The sequence below is a fragment of the Neopelma chrysocephalum genome, unplaced genomic scaffold, assembly GCF_003984885.1.
Source record: "Neopelma chrysocephalum unplaced genomic scaffold, ASM398488v2 Primary Assembly neopelma1_96684, whole genome shotgun sequence".
In the NCBI taxonomy this organism is placed as follows: Eukaryota; Metazoa; Chordata; class Aves; order Passeriformes; family Pipridae; genus Neopelma; species Neopelma chrysocephalum.
Window position 1 is genome coordinate 391,990 of NW_020925329.1, and position 22,929 is coordinate 414,918.

Genomic DNA, 22,929 nt, shown 5'->3' on the forward strand with positions numbered 1-22,929 from the left:
ATATATATATATATATATATATATATATATATATATATATATATATACACACACGCACAACATAGTTTCTGCTGGGGACCTAGAATACTGGGAGGAAACTGGGCTACTGACTCTTACCAAACACAAAAAAATGAGTTTTTGAAAAGAAAAATAAATTCCAAAATCCGTCTTCCCTTACAAAAAACCATCGGAACCAAAATCACAGTGTAGATTCAGGTTCATATCATATCTAAGCTTAGATCCAAGACTTTCCTTTCCCTTTCCTGTTCTTTCCTTATACACACTGAGAAACTCAGCCACTGCTCTGAATGTCAATGAATGACTGCTTGCTAAATACTGTAAACTGTGCCTGTAAGAAAACTAAACAAATCAACGCTGCAGCAGTTCTGGTTTGGCCAAGCTTCACTTTGGCTGCTTCTTCTGGGTGTTTAAAGAGCCCTTATCCCACAGTCTAAAGAGCCCTTATAAAGTGAACCAAACCACAAAATGTAACACATCAGGGAAGATAAAAACTCTTTTGCCAAGAAAATGCTGCTGGCAGTAGCACAGCATGCTCGTGCACACTTTTAAACACCCCTGTGATGTTGCATAACACTTTAAAAATCTTTATTGTGGTATAAAATTGTCATTCTTAAACAACAGAATTAACAGCTGACAGATACTTCCATTATTGATTTCCCACATATTCATTGGTGCTGTCTTATGCTTCTTGTTAAATATGTCCCCTAGGGTGACAAAGGGGCCTTCCAGCATGCAGGCTTAACACACCAAGCTAACATAACTCTCCCTAGATTGTTTTGTGTACTAACAACTGCTCAGGATTGATTTTTAGCTTCTGCCAGTGGTATTTTATTCACACCATGTGGAATATGGTGAAGCCATATACTCGACTTCCTGTGAAAAAAACTAACAGTTCTAGAAAAGCTTTTTATTCGTCAGGAAAGAGCATCACTAGGTCCTCATCCAACACATACAGTGTGGTTAAATTCCTGCTACTGAGACAGAATAGTCAATACAAGCACACCATTATTTTTGCCTGTGCACATGGTGCAAGGCTAAATACTCAAGCTTTGTTTTTTATAGATCTACTGCAAAATTCCATCCGTGATCCACAACCTAGGTGAAAACAACCACCATCACACACAAGCAGCTCCTTATTTAAAATTTTAAACCCTAGGATTTGTAAATGTCATTCTTGTTCCTGTAAATGTCTTGCAACAATTCAAGGCATCTTAAAAACAGCATTCTTACCTGCCTTTTGGCAATCAGGCATAACCTTCAATTGATTTGTGCTTAATGAACATTAGACAAGATGCATCAGAGTAGAGCAGCACCCAAAATGCTTCCAGTCACACCTGCTGGGGCAGGAGGTGATGAGACCAGAGGACTCTGCTCTCATGCCCTCTGTACTGGAGTTTGCATCATGACAGTGACAAGAGGAGAGGGATACAAGGTTGAGATCCAGGATTCAGTTCATTACTGACAAAGTCACCTTTTACAGGTCTGTATCCAAGATGAGGTAAGAAAATACTAGGCTTGAAAGCATGTCAAATAATAAAACAACCTTCCCATTTGCTCACTGCGATGGGATAATGAATTAAATAGCATGTCCATCTGGATAGAGTTCATCTTGCATATGAGATGCATAGCTGAGAGGAAACAATGAAAATGACACGCCAAAAGCCCAACCATCCCATGCAAGTATTCAGTCTCTGCTCATGACAGCCTTACATAAGAGATTGCCATTGCTTCCTTACTCACATTTTTCCCTTCAAGTAACAAGGCCCAAATATCCAAACACAGTTCTGGAGCCCACGACCAGCAGTTTGGAGCAGAGGTATTACACCAGCAACTGTCCAGGCACATGTTCCTCTTGACACAAAGCCAGTGCCAGGAGAGCTTTCCTTTATCTACAGGCTATTTGTCTAGCTGACCAAATCCCTACTCTGTGATGACACAGTGCTATCTGCTGTGAACATGAACAGACCTACTGCAGATGGTTGGAATTTTAATATGGAATAGTGTATTCTCTACGGAGGGTTAGTCTAGATCCATGACCACAATTAAAGAAGCAGACACTGTGTTTACATTTCTACTCCTCCGTCTGGAAAGATCCACAGATCCATAACTGGATTTCATCAGAAGCAGACAGTTATAGAAGACAATTATTTTCCCTAGTGGATAACTAAATAAATTCTGCTTACAGCACTATTTCTGATAGGATGAGGCACTAGATGTACTACAAAAAAGGTTTGGTCATCAGACTTGAAATGTTCCAGGTGAGGTTTCCACCTTGCCAGTCTGTCTGTCTCGGCAGAGTTTGCACAAACCCAAAAAGCACATCAATACCTTTTGTGAGCATCTTGATTTCTTAAAGAGGCGGACTGTTGGTGCCAGCTACCTTGGCTATTCACCACCAGATTTTGCTCCACTTTCAAAGACTTCTGTCTCATTTCAGCTAAACAACAGAGATAAATGATAAGCTCTTTCAACGTGTTTATTTTTTCATATTTAACAGCCTTTGTACATTGCTACATACCTTTGCTTAAGAGAGTTCAACACTAAAACCAGTTCTATCTCCTGTTATTTTCCATATATTCAGTCAATTTTATGGGTGAGTGCCATGTTCATCTGAAGAACCTCTTTGTCAGCATGAAAAATGCAGTGCAAAGGCTCTGAAGGCAGCATTTTGTTCCAGTGCTTGCCCAGATAACATGAATTACAGGAGTTAGCACTGAGAGATGCAAGGAGCCCTGAGGGGTGTGGATGGGGAGACCAGCAAGGATAGGAGAGATAAGGGAAAACAGTAGGTAACAAATCAAGGCAGAGGGAAAAGGGAAACAAGGAAATAGTAATAACCAGCAGTAACTCATCAGTTGCAAAAGCCAAAACAGAATCTAGGGAAAAAAACCAAAACAACCCCCTAAAAAAAAAACCCCAAAACAAAATAAAACAAAAAGCAAAGCTTTTTCTGGAAGGGACAATACATTTGTAAGACCACAAAAATAAAAGAAAGACTAGAAAAGTTTAAAAATCAAGAAATGCTATTTTGTCCTTGTTAAAACCTTTTCAAACTCCTTTCTGAACTGAAGCTTTCATTGCAATCATTTTATGTAGAAGACTGAACCAATCTCAAAGCAGAATGAACTATGTGATTTCTTCAGCATAGGGAAGTAAAACACAAAGCTTAAGAAAAGGTAAATGACTATTCCTTTTCATTATCATTCATTCTGTGTCATTAAAGAAAATCTAGTAACTCGTGATCGCTGCTCAGAGGGTTAATAATCTACGAACAGATGCAGGCTACCTGAAGTAAACCAGCATACCTGGTACTACTTTAGAAGATATCTTGAAGGAATCTTGTCCTTCAACCATCACAGACAAACAACTCTGCTATTATCAGTTTACTGAAGTCATAGGTAGCATGCAAACCTACTACAACTTTCTAGCAAAGTGTATCAGTATTAAAATATTAATCAAACCATCACTTTAAGGCAGTCATATTCATTTTACACATAACAAAACCGAGGTGGAAAGAAGCACTGCCTGGCTTTCTCCTGCTTGCTCACAGCAGTGGCAGGAATAAGAAGCACTGGCTGTAAAGTTTCCTCTTTTAACCGCTAAGCTGAATTTGCTCTCTCCAGAGGCCACATTGCCACAGCAGCAATACTCAATACAAATGAAGTGTAAAAGTTATTTAGTTTATGCAGTAAACTCTGTCGGCTCTGTCAGCTTGCAAGGACAATTTGTCACCTCTTTCATTGCCTGCTCCTCGGGGCACCACGGACTGCACACACAGCCTGCGCTGTGCTCCTAACATAACCAAATTATGAGTGTAGGAGCCCATTAAGGTCAGTTGTGAAACAAATGTTACGCAGTTAAATCCAAAGCATCTCTAGACAGAGCATTTTTTCCTTGAACTTTTACTCAGCACAGTCCACGTTCACTTAAACTTGTTTCCATGCCAATCTGTCCATACATACTCCCTCAGATTACTTTTGGAATGAAACTACTACTTTTATCAGAAAACCGATTAGATTTGTATTCTGTGAACGTTAATGTGAACACATGGACACATAGAGACTCATCCAGAGGTGAAAAATGTCAGAAACTATCAAAAGCCCTTTTCTACATGGAAGCTGCATTTTCAGAACTAAAGAGGCTAGAGAAGGAATAATATCCACTACTACACTCTGTGTGTTAGAAAGAAACTTGCAAAGGTTTAGGTTCAGTTCTGGCAAATTCCTTTGTCAACTAAGAGACAAAGGGAGAGAGGGTTAAGAATATTTATATATACTACAAGCTAGGGGAGAAATGCCACCCCTCTGCTGTTTCCCACAAGACGACTATAAAGCCTCAACAAATTGTGGGGAAGGTCGGAGAGAGTCAGAATCTAACTTTTCCCTAAAGAACAGGGCAGTTGAATTCACAGGATCTCTTCCTATACTAATTAACAGTTTTCTGAAAGACTTCTCCTGTTCGAGATTTTCTCTCCCTCTCTGTTGGCTACACCAGCACAACGCACAAAAAACTTAAAGACATGAAGAGGGAGGAGTTCCAGGTTTTGCCTAATATACCATCTGGATCACATAACACACAAAACTGCTCATTTAATGAAGTCTGTTTGTATTGCAGCTGCTGTGATAGTAAACCTCATGTATCTCTAACTTGGGCCTTAAGCTGGTCTTTACACAGATGCAAGGAGACTGCAGAAAAGGGGTTTTTTGCTGTAATTCTTACAGACCTTTCACATATGCTCTGTTACAAACTGCCTAGGTAAAATGGAAGACCACCCTCCTCTGCCTTATTTGCAAATGACCAGAAAACCCTTGAACTCTGCTTGACAACACTAATTATACTCTGATGAAGGTGAAGCTCTGGAACTGTCTGGGATTCATAGTTCAAACTAGAGTCAAAGGATAATTCAAGTATTCTTCAGCATTATGCCTGAGACTAAGAAATATATTAAATACTAACACCAGTACTAACATTTTGTTCATAAGGATTCCCTTCCAAAATTAATTTAATCAAAACCAACATCAAGACAGAATTGCTTTTAGTAATACTGGTAAGAAGAAGGAAGGGAAATACTGATTTTACCTATTTATTATAGAAAGCAAGCAAGTAAAAAAAAAAAACAACCTGTTGTCATGGTTTGAAGCCCCAAAATCCAATTCCCTAGTTCTAGCCCCCCTCCCACATCTCAACTCAGTGTGAGATGGGTTTCCAGATACCACACGAGACTCAAAATGGGGGGAAGGGAATATATTACAATACACTGTACAAAATAAATAAATAGTATAATATATCATATACATTTTCAACTAACTCTACCATGACATACAATATTTACAATGGATCAAATCTCTTCTCCCTTCCAAGTAAAAGTCCAGGAGGGAAGAAGAAAAAAGACCCCTTCCAGTCTCTGAGCAGCAGTGCACTAGGGCAGCAGGCTCTCTGTGTCTTTCATGAAGCAGCAGTTGTTGGATCTTTGCCAATACACACGAGGGAGGCCTCCAAGCCTCTCTCGGCTCCCCGACGCAAACAAAGAGTCTTTCCGTGGGCTGCGTTACCCCAGACAAAGGTTGCTCCACCACGGTCATGTCGACGAAGTGCAGAAGCCTTCGTGACGGTCTGGTATCTTCAGGGGATTCAAGTCCCTTGCAGAGCTTCTGTGCTCTGCCTCAAGATGGCTGCTAGCTTCTCTGAAGCTGCAGCGAGGGAGGGCCCAAGATCCTCTCTCACACATTTCGTCCTGGCTGAGCTCTCAGGACCATTGTATTTAGGACTTCCAATTAATAGGAGTCCACCCCCTCCATTTTTGGAGGGATCTCAAAGAAAGTTTGGGGGAGTTTTGCAGTTCTTATCCCAACTTTCTCTCCGTAAAACTTAGTTCTCTCTGCTGCTTTCTCTCTCTCTTTCTCAGCTCGCAGAAGTTTTTCTGTGTGCTTTGCTGCATTTTTGTTTTGTTGCTTCTCTTATCTCTTGGCTCTGTGCCGCCGCTTTTTCTCCGGTCAGTGATGTTCTGCCGCTTCTCCTGCTGCTTCTCCTGCCGCTGCCCACGGTGAAGGAAAAAAACCAACTCCCAACTTCTTAGCTACAGGCACTTAGCTCAGTCTTACACTGTTCCAAGTCCCTGTAGCCCCCCTGCCAAGGGGTTAGGGGGGGCAGAGCCCCCAGGGGCTCCTCGTGGCCTCAGAACATGGCCACCTCTCCTCCAACAACTGTCGCGACGCGGGAAGAAAGAGACGCTCAATATGAGAATCCACAAGCTTCGTTTATTGCATATTGTCTACAGCTTAATATACACTCCATAATTGGTTCATACATATTGCAGGAATTGAGCTCATTATTGGTGCTTGCTTAAGTGCTGTTTGCACTTCTACTCCCTTTCTTTTGTTGACACAGGTGGCCCCCAATTGCTTTTGTTTTGCTAATGCCAACCTCCTGTTTACCAGCCAGTTTTAGCACACACAAGGGTGCAGTGACCTTGCTGCCTCAGAGGTTCACACAAGCCAATTCCTTACAAGCAACCAAAACTACTTTCTTTTCTGGTCTAGTGATATGTTTGTATTTTGCAGGAGCGCTGATTGGGTCAAACCCCAAGGGTCACCACCCCCTGGGGTTTTACCACTTTCTTAGCTCCAGGGGCGAAAACCTGTTTCAAACCACTACACCTGTGTTCACATATTTACAGTTCACTATATATATTGTACAGAATACATACAGATTAGAGAATATGGAGAATATTCATATTACAATTAATCACCTACAGACACCACTCTCAGTGAACAAACTCAAACTACTCTCATCCTTTTGCAGTACAGTTACTGAACACTGGCTGTTGAAAAGTCAACAGAACAGCCTTGAAATTTAAAGTTGTATTTCCAAGCCACGTTATGCTTCTGTTGTTTGTTACTGCTTAAACATCTTGGCCTACGGCACTTACAATCCAAATAAAAGAAAGCAACAGAGTTTAAATTAGAGGGAAATGTGAGAATTTATTTAGGTAAATGGTGCTCACGTCTAGATAAGTCACGTTTCATAGTGCTGCAGTGCTCATTTATGAGATAGGACTGATACTTAACTAAAGTGGACTGTTAGTTCTAACTATAGATAGCTTATGTTGAAAACTACGGGACAAGTGGTCAAGGATAGTTCTTCCAAGTGGAATCACAGAAAGATGAGGTTGGATGGGAACTCCAGAGTCATCTTGTCCATCTCCCCATTCTCCAGCATGTTAGCAATTACCATTCATGTGTCATCATCAGTCAGCAAGTTTCCTTGGAAGGCATTGTGTGGCAGGCATTTATCCACCAGAAGGGTAGAGACAAGAGGCAGAGATAAGAACCTTTGAGGGACAAAGTCAAGAACAACTTCCCATATACGGGAACACAAACAAGAACACAGAGGTGATCACACAAGGTTCAGTGCAAACAATGTAGTTATTCGTGACTTTGAAGAGAATTTCAATTTGTTTCCATGGAGGCATCCAAAGAGAAGGTGACAAATCAGTGTCAAGGACTGCTATGGCCAGCAGGAAGAACAAGGTTAGAGCAATATACAGTTAATTGCCTGCAGGATAGAGTCAGAAAGACCATGTAGGACAGCATCCAAACTCATCTATTTACAGAACAGGAACAGGTTTTAGCTTGTGTATACTGGTAGCACTTACAGAAAAGAAAATCAAGGCTTTGTTCTGCTTCCATGTTCCCCAAGTGAGCCCCGAGTGCTGCCAAGACCAGAAAGATCCTAGGCTATGTTGGATCCCAGTACAGGGCTCGAAAAATCTCCATCTGGATCCTATCCCCCAGCTAATAACTTTCACATCTGCATTCAATGAGGAACTAAGAGCCTTCTACCTTACCCAAATTAAACAATCATCCACGCTGCTTTCTGTCTCATTATAGAAAAAAATGTTACCAAAGAGATTAGTGTCCTCCTGGGAGAACAGTCCTATTACCTGCCCATTGCTCTTGGTTTTAATTCCTCGTCAGAGCACTGAGGGCTGACCCTGTCCAGGAGCCAAGAGCCCACAAAGCTCCCTAACAAGAAAAATGTCACCTGAGTGCTCTTTTCAAAAGATAGTGAGAGAACTGATTTAAAGCATATTACCTGAAGCTAAATCTGTTTAACCCAGACAACTGTATGTGAAAACATGAACCTAGAAGCTTCTACAGGTTGCTGCAGCAGTCATCTGCATGGTGTACCCTGTATTTATAACCTTGGGTTATTTCTGCTGTGAGTGAATGAATACTTGCTCTCATAACAGATTCAACTTCAATCATCGCTGCACAACTCTACCTACTTATCCAAATAACCCCAGGCTTTTGGGCATTTATTCAACCACTTAATTTAGCATGAGGGGACAGTTCCTACCAACAACCAAAGCCAGGTCTCAGTCTGGCACCAGCAAATGTACTCCTATAAGAGTTGTGATGCAGAAAAGCTTTCCGTTCTGCTTCAAAATTCTGCTTAAGTTAATAGCAAGTTTCTTTTTTTCTTTTTTTTCTTTAATAATTACAGTTTTCAAAGATAAACAGGGTTTGGGTTTTTTTTCCTTCTTACAGAAGCTTGAAGATTCTCCTACAAAAGTTTGACGATTACACAGACCTGAAATTAGATGTCTCTTGCCTCTTCCTTTCTGACGCATAGGTCAGTTTATAATCCATTATTGAAATTAAATTTAAAAAAATACTTCTTAGAAAGGACTTGCATTTAAAAAAATTATACATCTTAAAGAAAAAGAATCAGAATAGTCATGGGACTCTCTGATCAAATTGTGAGCAAACAAAACACTGGCAAATTACTTAATCACCTTCAACCTAAACACAAGCCATATATGTGAAATGGACAACAGACAACCAACAGCTAAGATCAACTAAGTAAAACAATATGTCAGGTAACCTAGGAATTTAAGTAAAAGTAGCCACCTAAGTTTTACCTGATTAGATATAACTATTTCTTCCATTGATGTCATATTCCCTACTTTTCATAATAAGTAGATTAAATTCAAAATTATTCCTAACAGGGGCACAGAATTATTTTAGATTATAAGGCTATGCATTTCAATAGATTCTTGGCTTTCATGCCTCAACTAATCCCTTCTAAATGTATTTTCAGATCATAATACTACGACTCAGCTGCTTCTCATGAAAACAGAGGCAGAGATGAGAAGATTCAAAAATCAGAGAAGGCCCAATGAAGATCCTGCTGTAAAGAGTTGGTCAGCAGCAGAGAAACCTACACAACTCTTACTTTTTCTCACTATGGAAATAGTCTGTTTGCATGAACCCCGACCCCTGGGGTGGCAGGCGCCTGAATCAACTTTATTGAGAACAACAACACCTTATATATGAGGTTCAAAAAGTAACAAACGATGTTTACCAATCACATACAAGTATTCCACAGAGCATGTGCAGCAGAGTAACAGGAACTACATTTCCCAGGATGGCTCTTGGCACCCTTCCTGTGAGACCATCTGCCACAGTCTGTCTGGAGATAATGAGGAATGACTGAAGGAAGAGTTCTTCCTAACATTGTTCCTAACCTGAGAAATTCAGCCCATACCCTCTTCTAAGCACCAGTGCACAATAGCAGGGGTGACAAGATGCATTTGCTTCTAAAAGCTACAACACTTCCTGTCTCATGTTACACTACTGAATAACCTCCTCATTCAATTTTTATGTGGGATTTTCAAAACTTAAAGCTCAGATCAGAAATTTCAAACCTGCATTTTTCACTTTTACTTCTTAGCCAGAAACTCACTATGACTAATATCAGCAAAATATATGAGATAATGGAAGTGCTCTTTTAATTTGCTTTTGCGTCACTGAAACTTTGGGGATACAAATGATGCTCAAGAATTACACTGATTCTTATCTCCATTGTTTACAGTTTTCTTTTAAATCATACAGTGAATGATTCTTTGCCATTATGAAAAAATGTTATAGAATGGGAGAAGAAAATAACTCTTTTGTGACAAAATTTTTTCAACAGCAGAAAAAACCCCAAACTTTTAAAAAGACAATTTCTTCAACTTATTATTCGAGTTTTTACAGTGGCATACATAGAAATCAGTTTTAATCTCCATTCAATTTTATGGAATGCTTCCACAAGAGCTCTTAACTCACAGCTAAGACTCCAGTAAGGACAGTGTGAAGATGATGAGAACTCTGCTTATATTATCCTCACAGAGATAGCAGAATTGCAATTTTTATGTGTTTTTGATAAAAAGTATTATAGACATAATGTTCAAAACTGTTAAAAAATTGCTCTTTAGGTTTACATTAGCCATGGGTACCTCAGAGCAAATTTCCTTACACAGCCACTGAAGTACACCCAGCAGAATTCAATCCAGAGGGGCAGAAGTACAAAGAAAAGTAGCAACTCTGGAAGGCAAAGGGAAAATATTAAAAGCTAATTTTGATTAATCAGTAGGACTAAATTACTGCATTAAATGCTAATATTTTTAATCACAGATATCTGAAGAACCATAATTCAGAAATCTCTCTACCTTCTTTTAAACACCTGGTTGAAAGAAAATTATCTTTCTGAAGACTTGCTGAAGTTATACTGATTACTTATCTGGCAAAGCCCAGTCACAATCTGGGTTTTTTTGCTAGCTTTGACCCGCACACCCTACTGTGTGTGCAAACATCACAGATTCTTCCAATTGCAACTACTTCTGTCACATATTTTCTATAATCCCCCGCTGTTTCCCACCCATACAAACTGCAAAATAAAATTGCTTTCCTATCAAACTTTACAGGGCCATCTTACCAGGTACAGAAATGGAGACATGTTCATACAGGCTGAAGTCATCTTCAAGAAAATACACATAATTTCTAATAAAACTCTTAGGAAACAGCATTTTAAAACTGTTTACATAATACATTTAATGACTGTAGGTTGTTAAAATGGATGGAGATATACTTAAAATTAACAGAGACACCTTATGCTGATAGCTTCAGTGTTGGGGACCAAATATTAATTTACCAAATAGCAGAAGAACATTACAGATGAGCCAAAACACTTACAGATATTCATGCATGTTACCACATGGTAATATCAGGGGCAGATTTGTTCATAACCTTCAGTTTAATGGAAATACTGAATTTAAAGACCGATAAACTCTTTTACTGTCACTTCTTTCAAGTATGCCTTATTTTCTTTGTCAGTTCATACCGGTTACTAACTTTCTGGCTACAATCTGTTTTATAAATAGCCCCCTTATCCTTTCTGTGTTATTTGAGATATCATGATGTCAAGCCCTGAGCTTCACCAGAAGGAATAAATTTAATATTGCTAATCTGTGGTATAAGCAAATCAAACTGAGTGACAACTACAAGAGAAGGCTGGTTGTTAGGAAACAAGGAAGCTAGTAATCAGCACTTTTCAGAGCAAAACATAGAAAATGCACTGCTGTTGGATGGGAATTTGCTACAACATCCATCTATCAAATAAAATTTACACCATTGTAGCCTGTTTTTAGAAAATCAGCTTATAAGAATCTGGCTGGCAGCAGCAAAACAACAATAAGAGAGTGAAATAACCCGAGAAAAGGGGCAGCAACAGAGCAACTTCTGTCCCCTAGGACAGAAAAATGCTTCAATCCAGTTTATGGCTTTGTCCAGTCATGCTGTCCCAGGTGCAGAGACCACAACTTGTGTGTCTGTGCAGGAAAACCCTCTCCAAATACTTTGCAAATTCCTAGCAGCTCTAGGCTGGTCTACACAGACGCATCCATACCTGCTTATTGCTTTGGTGCTGCTGGAGCCTGGAAAAGCTCCAGTCTGGGGGTCACTGTGGGACACCATGGCAGGGATGATGCCAAAGGAGAGTACTTTTACAAAAATTTTTGCAGACAAAGAATAACCTCCACCTACCTAATTTTTCCAGCCAGGCCAGAACTGTATGACTGGTTTCTGGCATATAAGTTAATATGAGGTAATGCCTTTAATGCAGCCTGGAGTAGAGACAGAACAATTTCTCCCCTACTTGCTAAGAAATCCTTAAATGTACCCAAAGGACCCATTAGATGGGGCTGGGCTGCATGCTAGCACAGCTATACAGCTCCTGAAATAGAGCAGGCTTCTCTCTGCTTCTCTCTTAGCCTGGGGAAAGCGAGCAGACAGACACCTGTCTGTATCCAAAGAGGTACTCACTTTACAGACACACTGCTTCCACATCTCCTTAACCAAAATGTGGTTTTCTCTCAACTCTAAATAATGTCACTGCTGAGAGGGAAAAAAATAAGAATAGGAATGTACAGCTGTCACTTAAAGTGGCAAGGTCCCAGGAGCCAGAAATTTCTCATATTCAGTGAACCAAATTGACTGAAGTTGCCCAATTTAAGTCAAACTACATCAGTGCTAGGACTACATTCCCTTTAGCCCTCATACTTCATTCTTGTTCCCTCCCTTTTATTGGTAACTTATAGTGATACAGCTTTGGGTACTGAATTGTGTCCACGTTAGTCCTACCGGAAGTGTCCTGGAGCAGGAGGATGTTTGAAGGTTCCGTTGGCTCACAGGGGCATGAGAGAAACTCTGAGTGTGGGGCCTAAGTTTGGCATACCCAGCCAGACGTTCAAATCCCCACAAAGCTTTAGGACTGGCTCCATCACAGCAAAACCAGGGAGGTTGTGGATAACAGATTAAGAGCCAGCTCTAGTCTGCTCTCATGAGAAAAGTCTCTTCCATGAGTTTCTCCATCAGCTGTGTATTTTTCCCTATAACAAGGGAAGACATTCCCCATGTAGGCAGCTCAGGAAGCCCCTTTCCCACCCCCAGAAGTCCAAGTCTGTTGAGATGCAAAAAGGACACTAGGCACTCCGTGATGCTTAGCCAAATTGTTTCATTCCTGTTTCATGGTTTACAAGTACAAATGTCTTGGGCTTTGAAAAACTCTCTGTATGATTAAATAGTCCCATGCACAACTTGTTTGTTCTTCACATAAAATGCACTGCTAAGAAGGGGACACAATTCAAAATAAATTGTAAATGAGAAGGAAAAAAAGCAAACACACAAACACACGGAACATCGGATTTTATACCCTTTACTAATCTCCCTGACAGAATCAAAGAAATATCACTGTGATCACTGCAGTAGTCCAAGCATGGGGACAAACACAGAAGGGTGATTGAAATCCTTGTCCTGAACTCTTTCGAGTACTCAGGCCTACATTTTAGAAGGGGAAGGATATCAAGGAATGAAAAAGGTGTGAGGTAAATATTGGCAAAATGGTAAAAAAATGGGGAAGTGCAAAAGCTCAAGGCAGAAAAAAGGAATTATGGAAGGATGCTAAAGTGCCAAGATGTAGACATACTCCAGCTCAGAAACAGACATGTCAGAGACAGATTTAACACATTATTTTATTACAGTTAAATGTTATGAGAATCAACAAGGCCTTCTAAAACTGTTTTGAATTAATGGGTATCACATAAAAAATGGAGGTTTTTCAACGTGAAGTTCACCCACAAGATACCAAATCATTATACTGGGGAAAATTTGGTGAGGGATTTCATCTCTTCTCTTAATACAAATCATTTGGATTTAGTTTATGGGATCCATCACTCTGTGAGTACCTCTGAGATCCCAGTGTCACACGGGGGAGATAACCAGCTCAGGATCTCTAATGAAAGGGGACACTCAGGCTACTCAAGGGTACTCAAGAGAGAGAAGCCTGTTGCGCTGACATGGGTTCATGATGGGATTAATGCTGACCCCAAACACAAAGCTTGGAAACTAAACGTTTCACCTGAGAAATGCCAAACCAGAATGTTCTGATACTTTCAGGGGGAGAACTTTTTAGTTTTCCACAAAACACTTTTGTGTCTGGATGAAAGCAAGTAGCAAGACATCAGAATTTTTAACACACAAGAATCCCCTCTTTGAGAGTTTACCCAGAAGAACTGTGGCCAAGTCATGCTTGGTTTCAGGAATAAACTGCTTCTCCTCCTTTCCCTCCCTCCTCTTCCCTCAAAACTACAACAACTTTGACTGCCATCAGGACAGGAAGAATTTTATATTAAACGATTTCCCTCAGCCATTCAGCTGAATTAAGTCAAAGGGACTGCTGGCAGGCTTAAAGAGCTTTGCTGGCTTTGTTGCCGCAGTGGAAAAAAAGGAAGTTAGAGATGCATCAATCTGGAATTGAATATATCATCAGTATCTTCAAGACACAAAATATAATTACAATTATTAATTAATTTTGGTCTATGTTGCTTAACTGAGAGCAAAGTGAGAGATAGTAGCTCTTTTCCCTTTCCTGTTGCTTTTTATTCATGTGAAAACAGATTCAGTAATCACAAGAAAAATACAAGACTTTATGCTGCATGAAGAGGTGTATCATAGTAAGGGCACTCAAAAATATTTACAGCACAGCCTTGAGTGGACTGACACAGCAAGGATGACACAGAAGTACGGCAAGAATTCCTTGATAAGTGTTCTACTTCATGATATCACTTCAGCAATTTGGAGTACTTTGTTTTTGTGACAAGCCTTCCTGCACTATGTCAATAATAATTTTCCTCCCTTTAGGACTGTGTGTCTAAGCAGCAGGAAGCATTTCTTCCTGCCAGCTTCCATAAGGAAAGGAAGACACCTTCCTCAGCAGTGGAAATCTGCTATGCCTACTTTTGTAATGCACTCACATACTTCTCATCGGCCTACAACCCATGTTCTAGTTTAAAGGAAGGATGCCCACAATGGCTCTTCCAGGCCTGCTCTTCCTAGCTGGAGTCATCTCTAGGGTAATATGTCATTTGGTTAATGATGGTGTGAGGATGAATCCATTCAGAAGGTCATCAAAAACAGCCCCTCTAAAATTTGTATCAAGAGAGCCTGGAGAATTGCAAAGAGCATGCTACACAGACGTCAGCTGTATTTTCAGATGTAGATGAAGTTTCTGACACTACACACACCTCTGAAAGAGTTTGTATCTACTGCAGAGGAGGAGATCCTACACAAATTCAGGAAGGTGTTGTAACAGAGAGAGCAGACAAAGGTACACTGTCCTTTTAGATAAGCCACATACTTCAGTGGCAACATGCTAGGTTTCCTCTCTTCCCTGATGATTTTGTTTTCTTTTTCTCACTTACTTTCCCTTCTGATGTTCTCCAAAGCAACCAAGCAGGTTGTGAACATACCCATACATACATCCAGTGTTAGGGGAGTCAACTGAGGCATCAGAAATAGCGTAGGCACACGAATATAACAGCACTTGTGAAGACCATGGTTAAAAAAGCACAGCCAGTGCAACAGAACCTGACTGTTGCTTGACAAGTGTCCTAGTTAGAACAGCTGGGACCAGTTCATCACTGTATGGGTGTAACCCAAAACTGTGTATTCTATAGCCTTCCATGCCGTTTCCCAGAAACCATTTACACCATCTGCCCAGAGCAGGCCCCTGACTCCTCAGGCTATAAATTGGGTGTTAAGAGGCCTGTGAGATAAGAAGATGCTCCTGTCCTCACACCCACTGTGGAACTCCCCGCCCTGAGGGAGGTACTGGGCATTCCTGCCTGAACCGGAGGATATATGTAATCTTGGGGTCTTGGGAAGACTGCAATCACCACTCTCGACCAGACTGCAACAGCACTCTCACCGACAGATTTTCCCCTCTCCTTTTACTTTGGACTCAGGGGGGCCCAACGAACACCACTCTGTTCATGCCCCAGGGTGCTGGGTTATACATTTGGGTTTTGTGGGTTAAAACCAATTGTTCATCTCTGTAATCGTACTTATTGTATTATTTTATTAAATTGTTATTCTGACTAATAACCTTTCTTCTGAGTTGGGTTCATTTCCCCTGCTCGTTTACCTTTAAACCAGCACAACAAGCAAATTCAGGAAAGCAGAATGAAAACCAGCAGAAACCAAGGTATCATTTTTGCACCACAGCCGAGAGAGAACAAAGAACTTTGAACTGGCAAATCCAAAGTCATTTGGAGGAGCCCAACAGTGTTTCAGCCTCATGGAAAGAGAAGCTGACTCTTCCAGGACAAATGCCACAAGAATTATATGTAAAGAGTTCCTGATTATCCTGATGTATTTTAATAAGCATTATATGCAAAATCATATTTTCATAGCTCAAAATATCTCTCAGCCTAATTATGAATGAATGAATGAAAATAGTGGATATTACCCACCCTTTTAGAGCTCAAGCCTGTGAGCCACTAGGCAGTTTGAAACATGCTTGAACTCCTGCCAGGGATGGAGCCTGTTACAGACATGCAAGTGAAGACCTCATAGAAGTTGTGGGCTTGATACAGAATTTACTTGCGAAATTCTCTGGCCTATAATAAGCAAGAGATCAGAACAGACAACAAAATCACTTCTGACTGGGAAATCTGGCAGCCACTGATCCACGTGTTCCTAGTGGTACCTGAGTGAGCCTGTAACCACTGCACACAAAGTATTCCATCACCTGGAAGTTCCAAAACACACCCTGAGATACCGTGAAAATAATAATGCAGAAATACAAGTTGCAATTTCACTATTTCATCAGCCTAACAAACAGCAGCAGACTAAGCCATTAGCAATTATTTAAAGGTCAAAACAAGTAATCTCAAATAAATATCCTCTGCTCTCACTGTTATCATGACTTGGAAATAGCTAGGTTACTCTGTGGAGTTAAGACACTATTTGGTATATGCCCTGCATTCACCACCAGCAGACTATGGCCAAAGTGAGTGCAACACAGGGTTAAATCTAAGTTTAAAGAAACTGTTTGCATTTAAAGTTAAACTCCTCTGACATGTGCGAGTACAATAACAGAGCAGTTTCAAAATCCCTTTTATTTGCAAAAAGCCATATGATCCCTGGCAATTAAAAGGTGGGAGGAAAAAAAGGCAAAAGGATATGGAATCCTAAGGCTGAATCCTAAAAATGGCTACGATTTGTATAACCTCTCTAACAGAAAGAAACTGTCTTTTCTCCCCCTGTTCCAAAGTCCTGAAGGTAATTATGACTCAAAGAGCCTTCAACTATGTCACTTCAGGCTGGACATTATTACTCTTTACATGCTTTTTTTTTTAATGAAAGAGTTAAAATTAAACCTCAGTTATACTACTGGAAAATGACAATGATGATAATAATAACAACAAGAATAAGAATAAAAAAGAAGCAGCAGTTTATTCCTAAAGAGAAAGCACAAGCACCCCCATAGCCAGGCATTTCCATTTGCATCTGTTCCATTGCACTTCCTCCACACGGACCTTCTGCTGTCCTTCCAAAACACAAACGAAACAGCCAAACAAACAAGGAACCACGAGCAGAAGCCGCCAAACCCCGAGCGACCCACATACCGTGCCTTCGGTTCAGCTGCTGTCACAGGACCCTACTGCCATCAACGCCTCCTCCTTCCTCCTCTTTCTCCTCCTCCTCTTCCCCTGGCAGTACCCACGGAGCAGAAGCGACACAAAGGAGCCGTCGGGTAGCGACAGCTCTCTGTAAGTCCTGGTGATAATGGGAACACTGCCCGAATCAAGTCTAGATTCAAAAAAAAAGGCAAACCAAACCAAAACTACAAAAAAATCCACCAACAAAATAAACATGCCCCCCCCCCCGAAAAATAAAAGAATTCAATTTTTTCTTGTCACAAAGTAGTTAAAACCTTAAAATAGCTGCTTCTTGATAGTCTGAGAGAAAAAGCTTTTCTGGGGGCCTGCTGTACCTCTGCCCCTGTGGAGCTCATGTTGATGCCAATGAAAATGTCCAAGTTGCTGAGACTCAGTTAAAGCTGGATCTAAAATGACAGCTCCGAGTTCCATAGATAGCAAGGAATAACCTACAGGAATCCTGAAGGCAAAATATTCTTCTTTGCTCCATTTCCCTGCCTTTCTCACTCAGCCTTGCTTGCTTTGTTCAGAAATAAAGGAATGTTGCAGGGCCGAGAGAGCATTTCGTAAGACTGCTGTGTTCCCTTGATACAAGTGCACATTAAAGCACCAAGACATACTGAAATTTTACTAGAAGCCAAATCACAAGGAAAGAAGAAGTCACTTACTTTCTCATTAGTAGAACAAAAAACCCCCACCTATATTTGCACCCTCAGCGACACAGGTGCTCTCCCAGGTGGAAATGGAAACAGCACACAGGTGCCACCTGTGTGTTAAAATGAAAGGGGAGAGCCCAGCCTGGTTGTTTGAGTCACTCAGTATAGCTTAGCAGGAAGCACATGAGGTAAACTGAGCAGAAATGTGGATGTTCACTGGAGTGGGAATATTAAAGAAGTCACCTGCATCCCAGCCTTGCCAACAGACCTTAGTGACAGCTCCTGGCACCTTGGAGACCTTTTTGCAATGGATGTATCGCCTCCTAGAGTAGAAGCTTAAATCTGCATCTAGAACTATACACACATCAAACCTGTGTGCCTAAATGAGATTTCTGACCACCTCTTTTTTTTTTTTGTCTTTAAGAATTTGAATCTTGCAGTGATGCTTTTAAAGCACTTGTCTTCAACTCAACATTCTGTTTTGTGAGATACAAAATTAATGATCCTGGTTAGCAGTGGATTGATGTCCTCTATTCCACAAACTTTCTTTCACAGCAGCAACGACAGCAAAGGCATATTCATTGTGATATGCCTTCTGCATGAGAGATGTTAAATGTCACAGTCAGCACAGAGCTACCCTTCTGCTGTTTGCTTGGGAGCTGCCACCTGGCCAAAATGCCTGGGGGCTTGATTCAGAATGGTTTTCTGCACTGGGGACATGGATGGAGAGACTTCTGTCACCTTCCTGGAAGCAGATCTTCAGGGAACATTCAGGGAATGTCATAACTGGCAAAAAAATCCAAACCCCAAAACTCAAACAAAAAACAAACAAACAAAAAAACCCAAAGCACCCCCCCCCCAAAAAGAAAAGGAAAAAAAAAAGGAAAGAAAAAGTCACTCCCTCCCAAAACAAAAAACCCACCAAAAAACCCCCAAACAAACAAACAAAAAAAAATCACCAAAGAGCAAACTCACAAGAAAAAACCCAGTAATTTATGTCAAAAGTTGTCCTTTTGTCTCAGGAAAACTGAGCGGTTGTAGTTGTGTCTCATTGCAGTTAGATTTGTGTATGATTGGGAGGGATTTAGTTTATATTCTGTGCATAGAGTTGTAACCAACCATATACGCTCCAGAAGGCAGCACTGAGGAAAAATGAGGAAGGTCTGGAGTGCCCTCAGTCCCTGCAGTTCATTCCATGGACAAGACAGACTCCTGAGAGTATTTGTCCTCTGGAGGAACTCATTTTACCCTTTGGATATCCTGGTCATGTGTCAGTTATCATTGGAAGATGCAGACCAAGAACTAGAGTTTCATCTGAAATGCTGCAAGAGGTGAGGATAGAGGACAGAGGTTTTATTGTTCTTACCACGGTTTTGTTTTGGTTTTTTTGTTGAAGCAGCACAAATCAGTATTCAGTTGGAGTTCCCTAACTTGAAACTTTTTTATTCAGATGTATCTCACTGCTCCAGTCTTGCCTTGCAAGGACTCAGGTTTGGGTATATAAGGTAAAACAGCTTCACAAGAATGGGATGGAACTTCTTGCCAGCAGGACACAATAGAAAAAAAAAAAGATATGTTATTGGTAGAGTACAAGGCAAAGCTGTCTGGAAAGTGAGAAAGAGAAGAAAAACTGAGATATGATCTTGTAAACACTTGCACATGGGGCTTTGTTTACTTCCGCGTGTAGCTAATCCAGATGGCCATGTGATTAAAGCTGCATCTGAGATTATGTATCACAAGCCAGTTTGGACAGGAAGACACTGTGCTAGGAGTTCTATGCTTGAAAAAATGAGACGATCTCTTCTGTATACTGTTTATGATTTAAAGACACAAATAATGAGTCAGAGAAGTAGAACATATAAGCAACTAAGTCTGGTGGGTATTTGCTGTTAATAGTTACTGGCAGAAGACAGGACATTGTGTATGTGCCTTTTAATTGGCCAGAAATAGGAAATAAATTCATCTTGCATTCAAGCTGGTTTTACATTACAGGGATAGTGCATTATGGACTTTTTCACTCCTGCCAATGCTCACTGTCAAAAGAGTAAATTGCCAGTTTTCACAAAGTTGCATAGTGCTCTGTAAATATATATTCAGCAGGGGCATATGCCTTCTCATTTTAACATATGTGTTATACTTTAACACATTTGATTAGAGAGATACACGTGCTGGGAGACTGCTGCATTTATTATATGCAAAAAGAAGGAAAAAACCACTCAATTTGCATATGATGCATCCTTTCTTGTTTTTTGGAAAATGAAGGTGGCAGACCACTAAGTCACACAGTCTCCCCATGTGTCAAAAGAAATGGAAAGTAATTAACTATTTGATGTTAAGTTCTAGACCCACTAAGGTTACTAAATTACTTTATTTATGGGGTCACAAATTCACATTACTACTTTTAGGATTGATAATGGCAGGGAAACAGAAGATGATACTGAAAGGCTTCTCTGTGTGATCTGCTGCTTAGAAGATGTGAACTCTTAGTGTTCTTATGTGAAGGTAGTAATTGAACGCCTTATTCCACTGGCAGGGCTGATGGCTTTGGAAGAGAGGGTGGCCTCCTGGAATTTTTACTTCAGTGTTTTGTATTGTTTGAGAAAATAAAAGAGAAGGGAATAATATCTCCACCAACCCTGACACAACTTAATTTTGCAATGAGAAACCTGCGGTGGCACCTACGGTACAAAATGGACTGTCACACCTTTTCTCCTCACCTTGTCCTTCAACAGTTGTCCTGTAAACAATTTATAGCATGGCTCCTTCTCTGAACTATGCCATCAATGCTCCTTACTGATATGTCTTCACCTCCTATCCCTGTGTCCAAAGTGATGAGAAGAGGGCATTTTACCACCTTCACCCTCGAGTCCAGGCCTGTTCCTTACACATGGGTTTACTTTTGCTACTTGTGTTGACAAGGAAAATAAGACTGAGGAATGCACAATGCAGGTTTTTTTTGACTGCACACCAGAAGAAGGGTTGGAAGAAGCAGCCACCCCTTCTCTGTATGTTATATGCTATTAGCACCCACAGCCACAACTAATGGAAAACTTTCATTTCACTGTTAAAGGCCACACCATAGACAAAAGGTATGATGGCAATCATAATACAAAATAAAGGGGGAAGAATATCTGGCACTGACTACAGAAGAAAATCTCCACAGTCTAAGAGAATAAGGAACAAGGGATTCATCATCTTCTAAAATGATTAAGAAGTTTGCTTTTAGCTTCTATTTTTTTCTTACCACATCAGACCTTATTAAAAATAAAACAAAGGCAAATTCACATGACCTCTGTCCTCCATATCTTTGAGATAAAGCTGCTGTATTTTTGAAGAGCACTTGAGCTATGGTTGACAAGTGCTCTATGTAGTTCTCTTACTACAAAACCTCAGTAAGGAAAAACCTAGGCCCTCTGAAACCATCTCACATTACAGAAGAAAAGCAAGTGGTGCTTGCTTACAGAGGTCATTTGGACCTATTAAACAGTAACTTGTGGTACAGTTAGAAGTTTGGCTGTAGCATTAAGAACTGCAGAAAGTATAGATATTTTTGTCTCTAGAGCCTTGCTAATGGTGATGAAAAGCACCATGGATGGATGATTTGGCTGAACTTACCTGAAGTTCTCTGCTATAAAAATGGCACAGGTCTCCCTCCTGGGAAATCTTGGATAGTTTCAGGTCCTGAGTGGACTCAAGCTGATGAAACTGGAAGAAAGTTTTCATTTCTTACTCCCCACTGCCCAGAAATTTTTCATCTTTCAGAATACATCAGCATCAGATTGTAAATTATCTGTCAAATGCTAAAGACACTGTAGGATGGGGCCCTAAAGGAACAGCTCATTTTCACCATAGGTGGCTTCTTATTAAACCATTCTCCAAAACTTATGTCCATAATGAATTCTACTGTGCCAGCTGGGCATTGTGTCTGTATTCTTCCATCTGTGAAGAATTTCTAAATTCCCAGTGATGAGAGAAGACTGAATATCACAATAGGAAGAACAGAAGCGTAGCATGTAGGGATTAGTTTCAATATCAGAGAATCTATTAAGCAGATCAAAAATACCAGCAACTTTCTCCAGTGCTTATTACAGACTATTTAACTTAGTTGACTTTTCCTCAATCTGTCGTTCTCCTCCTCCTGAAAATATATTTAACTTAGGCATTCTGTCTACCTCACATCCCTGCATTGCCAATGATGTCTAAAGTAAATGCAGTAATCCTTGATAAAATGGCACTTGCCACGAGATAGATCGATTTGTAGTTGTGTTGCAGACAGAACTGAAATGTGGTTGTTTTCTGACAAAGCTTCCTGTAGTAGATAAAATAAAGTGCAACATATATTCACCTCACTAGAAGAAAAATAAATTATTCAGTGTTAAAGTGTTAGTAACAGCTTTATCAAAAGTGTCGTGATTGTTCTATAGATATGACTCTGCTTCAGTCAGCATGTGGTGTTTAATCAAGTGTCCTTTTAACTTAAATTCCCTCTTCTCCATTTCAAATGAGAACTCGGGATAGACTCCCAGAATTCTTCAATGAAGCCTCTTAGAGACCTACAGCTTACATGTGCTAACCACCCTGAAACACTGGTGGACTGATCCCGGCTGGATGCTACAAGCCCACCAATGCCACTCTTTGAGCTCCCTCACCTATCGACGGAGGGGCATAGACAAAGTGCTCTAAACCATTATGGTCAGCAAAATGTCCGCTTTATTAGAAGAAAGGATAGCTTATATACTGCTAAGTACACACACAGACATGTGATTCTTTCTCAGGATACATTGGATACATAAGGAAAACATACTGCATTGTGCAGCACTAATTGGCCCACAGCAGGTGTCCATAAAACTTGTTCACCTGCCAAGAGAACTCCTCCTTCACCTTGGCACAAGGCCTGCAGCCCTATTAGTGGCGCAGTATTTTTTACTA

The 22,929-nt window shown here is 40.4% G+C and overlaps 1 protein-coding gene across 2 annotated transcripts in view; it reads right to left on the minus strand.

Moving 5' to 3' along the window:
• The window catches only part of MARCH3 (membrane associated ring-CH-type finger 3), an 80,639-nt gene extending 63,223 nt beyond the window's left edge, over positions 1–17,416 (minus strand). The window contains exon 1 of one of the 2 annotated variants that reach the window (XM_027709056.1): positions 17,207–17,416. In XM_027709056.1, the coding sequence (XP_027564857.1) occupies positions 17,207–17,309 (103 nt within the window). In that variant the 5' untranslated portion in view covers positions 17,310–17,416. The remainder of the gene's footprint in view (positions 1–17,206) is intronic. The other variant, XM_027709057.1, reaches the window with a different exon arrangement.
• Positions 17,417–22,929: the final 5,513 nt, after the last annotated feature.